This window comes from Paramisgurnus dabryanus, chromosome 23, assembly GCF_030506205.2.
Source record: "Paramisgurnus dabryanus chromosome 23, PD_genome_1.1, whole genome shotgun sequence".
In the NCBI taxonomy this organism is placed as follows: Eukaryota; Metazoa; Chordata; class Actinopteri; order Cypriniformes; family Cobitidae; genus Paramisgurnus; species Paramisgurnus dabryanus.
This window is the reverse complement of record NC_133359.1, coordinates 23,386,554-23,392,058: the sequence shown is the minus strand read 5'-3', so window position 1 is coordinate 23,392,058 and position 5,505 is coordinate 23,386,554. Positions and strand designations below refer to the sequence as shown.

The following is a 5,505-nucleotide window of genomic DNA, read 5'->3' as shown; positions in this document are numbered from 1 at the left end:
CGATTTATAACTATAAAAAAATGTTATTTTATACATATTAAATGTATAATTATCTATAATGTTGTTATTTAAATACTATAGTACAAATGAATAATCTGAAAGTGAAATAAACTATCAGCATCATCATCTGCAGTATCTGTCAGGTGTATGAATGCAGTCACTGTGCAGTCTGACTGACAGAGGTTTTTGTATCACTCTTTATCACTGTGTGTACACATAGCTACTGTGATAACTCTGACAGTAATAATCTCCTGAATCTTCAGTCTGAACTCCACTGATGGTCAAAGTGAAATCTGTGTTTGATCCGCTGCCACTAAATCTTGATGGAGTTCCTGTGTAGAGGGTTGTTGCAACATATATGAGGAGTTTAGGAGCTTCTCCAGGTTTCTGTAAGTACCAGTGTAAGTAATTACCATTATACACTGCACTGCTAACTTGACAGTTTATTTTAACTTGTTGTCCTGGTTGAACTGCTGTTATTGATGGACTCTGAGTAAGAGTGTACTGTCCTCTACACACTGAAAGAAACAACAAGAATGAAATATAAGACAACACTGAAACAAATCAATATTTCACTCTTCAATGAATTAATGATCATGATAAAAATGTTACAACACAAACCTTGAGTAAAGACTGTGAGTGTCCAGATGAAGATGATGATGAAAGTCATTGTTGTTCTTTTGGTTTGTGTGATGATGAAGATTCTGTTCTGTTCTGATCTCAGTCATGAAGTGTTAAACTCACAGCACTATAAACACTCACACATCACTGAAGCATGACAACACAATGCAAAGAAGACGACAGGAAACTTCTGCTCGTACAGACTAATACACTATCATTATTTAATGGATTGCATGCAAGAAATATTCTGAATAAAAACTTAAATCTTAAATTTAACAATAAAGAAATAATAAAGTTTTGAATAAAAGTAAAACATTAATGTGTAAAATTAATTTGTGTAAAGTGCATGTGTATGCAGGTTTAAGAGTTACAAAGTGTCCACACAAGTAAGAGAAAACTGGAGAAAATACATTGATACAATAACAAACATGACAAGATTTTGAAATAGTATTCAGTTTCTGTTCATTATTTAGACATAAATCATTCAGAGATCTTCACAATAGTTGTTTGTGTTGTGTGATGTTAGTGTTGTATTTTCTGCTGTAGTTTGTGTTCAGTCAAGTGTGTAGAGGTTTTTGTACAGTCGCTCTATTAGTTTGTATCACTGTGGTGGACTTTCGGCAGCGGCACCAGACTGGATGTTGGCAGTAAGTAAATAATCCAATAATAATTTTAATACAATAAATAACTGTTTATAAACAGTTAAATTGCCTTTAACTTGGCAAATGACCATAGAAGAAGCGAGATAATCAATGGCCTGCATTGTATTAAAGAATGTAATGCACTCCACTTCACGTCAGGCGTTTGTGCAGTTAAAATCATTTAATGCATGACAGGTCATTGATATCCCTTACGTATTAACCCTCTGGGGTCTAAGGGGTTTTTAGGGCCCTGGGGAAGTTTTGACATGCACTGACATTTGTGCTTTTTTCAGTTGCTTAAAAACATATTAATGGCAAAAGTCTCATAACACTGTGTTCATCACAAACTGGGCTACAATATCATATAATCAACATGTATGTACATGTTTGTATTTTTGAGAGAAAAATGTTTATGCGTGGTTTTTGAAAAAGCAAAATTTTTAAGTCACTGATATAACTCCACAAAACTCATTCTTAACATGTTTCCCAAGACTTTCCAAACTGGATCTAGTAGTCTAGAGTTTTTTCTTCAAAATGATGTGAAAATCATATGGCCTACTCAATCACATAAAGCAAGATATTGATTTACAATTTCTAAGACACTTTTGCTTGAGAGAGGCTGTATGCGTGGAGGCGGGAAAGCTCCTGAATAATCAGTGATTGACAGCTGAGAGACAAAAGAATTGAATAATGAGCCTTGTGGGGATGTTCAACAGGAATGTAACTACCTCTGTAGTAAAACCATGATAAGGTTTACTTTTCAATATAATGTAAATACACACACACACACACACATATATATATATATATATATATATATATATATATATATATATATATATATATATATATATATATATATATATATATATATATATATATATATACATATACATATATATATACATATACATATACATATATATATATACATATACATATATATATATATACATATACATATACATATACATACATATACATATACATATACATATACACATACACATATACATATACATATACATATACATATACATATACATATATATATATATATATATATATATATATATATATATACATATACATATATACATATACATATATATATATATATATATTTCTATTGAAATATTTTCTATTCATCTCACAAGTATAAGTTACCTTTTAAAATCCATGGTAGCCTAATCCTGGTAAAGATACTGTTTGGCCATCGTAAAATGAACACACTTCAACACAGGGTTAGTGTTTGGTTGGCCAGCGAGAGGTTTACTTCTGTGCAGTAAAAAGCTCAAAAGAACAACTGCCTATCGTTGTCTGGACTCCTATTTGTGTTTTTGTAATCATTATAGTAGAAACACAACCAGGGACACGCGTGATAAACTTATCAATGTTTGTTTACAGCCGCCGCCATTACCTCACGTGTTGATCATGAAAGCAGTGAATGTGTGCACATGCGAGTGATCCTGTGTTTAATAAACTTGCTGTGCAGAGATATGACGCAACTAAATAAGGATTGTACTGTTTGCAATCGCGTATTTTATAAGAATACCAAAAAGCGCGTCGAGTTTCCTGACTCGCGTGTTTGTGTATGTGCGTTCCCGTCGCCTCAGCTGTTTGACGGAAGACAAAGAAAACACTCGCGTCTGGAGAAACTGACACACATCCGCAAGTAAATAAGGATTTATATGTCGGACATCGATCCCGTCACACTGATGAAGGACACACACTCGCGTCTGTCTGGAGATTTAGGCGCGAGTAAACAAGTATGTGATGTGTGCAATCGCATCTTTTATAATGATACCACAAAGCGCTTCAAATATGAGGCATTGTGTGTTTGTGTGTGCGTTTGGACGTCGATCGAGTCACACTCGCGTCTGGAGATAACTTTAGTTACAGTCACGAGTAAACAAGTAGATGTCATGTTTCCAGCACTCGAATTAAAACTCAACACAGCAGTGAATGGCTGGCTGCAGAGACGGAATGGAATGTCCATTGACTGTGGGGTTGACTAATGAATATGGATGATCTCTGCTCTTTTCTTCAATGGAGCGGGGCGTGGCTCATTATAGATAATGAAGCAACAGAAGAAAGACGGTACATCTCTCTCTTCTAATACAGTTAACAACGAATTACAATATTTGTTTTCGATTTCACTTACATCTTCCAAAAGCAGACATTCCAAGCATTATGTAGACATTTATCTTTTGTTTATATGACAAATATTCGTTAAGTTACAGTTCATTTTTCTGACGTGTTTCTGAAAGGACTTCACTGAGGGAGAGAGAACAAAACGCGCATCATGTTTATTTTCTTAATTTTGCGAAAAGCACAACATGCTGTTTTTATTGGGAGTGGACAGAAAAAAACTAGACAATTTTACGTTTTAAATGATGTATAAATCATATCTGTATGTCAAAAATCAGCAGAGTTATCTAAGTCTCTTTGGGGAGTGATCGAAAAATAAAGAGTTTGCGGCGCCCGCGCCGCAGCCGACCCCAGAGTGTTAATAATACATTGTTGTGATCACCTTAGAATTTTGACTGTAGTGTTTTGGTATAATGTAATGATGTGACTAATATTCATTTGTACATAAACTTTGTCAAATTTTCCAATCTGTTTCCAAGGTTTGTTGCAAATCTTATAATATTAATTTGGACCCTGACAACTAATCTTATTCTGTTTGGACTCAATATTTTTTTAACAAAGTACAGCTTCAATTATTATTGAGTTTATTATGAAATTTTAACTTTATGGAGCAACAAATGTAAAATTGAGTTACAAAAACATGATTATTTATTAATAGTTTATGGTGAACTGCAAGGTAAACTCTTTTAACTGCACTCGTTTATAAATGTGTTCATGTGTATTTAGGCAAATAAAAAAAAAATTGGTTGTTTTATCTGTAATATGAATGAATTTAAATTCACCTACAACTAAAATTTAAGTTAAAAAGTGTTGACAGAAGCACATCTCAAACTTGTTTTCTGTACAACATGTTTATATTATTTAGATTTTATATATTTATATTATTTACATATAATACATAGGTATTACATATAATTAAACTATAAATATGTGATAACTGCTATTTGTACAATTTTACTTTATTTTACAATGTCACTGGTACAATGTAATTATACATTTAAGTACTGAATAATAATGATTAACAAAATTTACTTAGTACAGGATTGGGGTTTGGTTTAGGGTTAGTTGAATGTAGTTATGCATAATTTACTGTAAGAATTACATGTAATGTGTAAGGCACTGTAAAATAAAGTGTTATCATTATTGTTTTTACAATAACCAATCATTTTCAAACTGACATATAGTATTTTAATGAAATAAAATACTTAATGCAATAATGTGAATATGAACTTTCACCTTAAAAGAGATAAATTATATTAGCCGTATAATTCAGCCATATATGATTAAATAACCTTAAAATTATTCAGGAGACCAAAATATTTATTATTTATTATCAAGATATTTTATGTTTAACACAGATTCTTGTTTGAGTTATTGATTATTGATGTGATTGTCAGGCAACAGTCTTCCTAAAGTGAGCGTCCTGCCGCCGTCCAGTGAAGAGATTTCCACAAAGCAAACAGCAACACTGATGTGTGTGGCCAACAAGGGCTTCCCCTCAGACTGGAGTCTGAACTGGAAGGTGGACGGGATCAGCAGCAGGTCTCAGTACAGCAGTGTTGCTCTCCTGGAGAAGGACGGTCTGTACAGCTGGAGCAGCAGTCTGACTCTCTCTGAGCAGGAGTGGAGCTCAGTGATCTCAGTCAGCTGTGAGCTCACACAGAAAGACCAGCGTGATAAAGTCACTGGAGAATTGAGGAGAGATCAGTGTTCACAGTAGATCCACTCACTCTCACATCAAGACTAACAGACTAACTGTGTTTCTCTTCATTTCTCTCTCTCATCTCACATCAAACAATACAAGTCTATGTCTGCTTTATTCATTCACTCATGATTGTGTGACAATTCATCAAATAAAATCATATTCTATCTTTATGTCTTTGACTCATTTTGTCTGTTTTGAATATGAAAGCTCACATTTTATAAATAAACTTGACTCAATGAAGCATGAAAACAACTGCAGATTAAGTAATTTTACATAACTGTCAGTCAAATGAAATGAAGAACCATGAACATGAAGTGATTGGTGTGTTTAGTTTGATTCTCATGTGACTCCTTCAGTATCTGTGATACAGCTGTTGACTAAATGATT

The 5,505-nt window shown here is 33.3% G+C and overlaps 2 gene segments (V, D, J or C); one reads left to right on the top strand and one right to left on the bottom strand.

The window, feature by feature from the left end:
• Window positions 1-201: 201 nt before the first annotated feature.
• LOC135781085 (Ig kappa chain V region K29-213-like) lies at window positions 202-670 on the bottom strand. The segment is given in 2 exon segments: window positions 202-518; window positions 622-670. Coding segments are annotated over 2 exon segments (366 nt in total).
• Window positions 671-775: 105 nt separating this feature from the next.
• Window positions 776-5,205, top strand: LOC141281481 (Ig kappa-b4 chain C region-like). The segment is given in 3 exon segments: window positions 776-817; window positions 1,217-1,268; window positions 4,811-5,205. Coding segments are annotated over 3 exon segments (417 nt in total).
• Window positions 5,206-5,505: the final 300 nt, after the last annotated feature.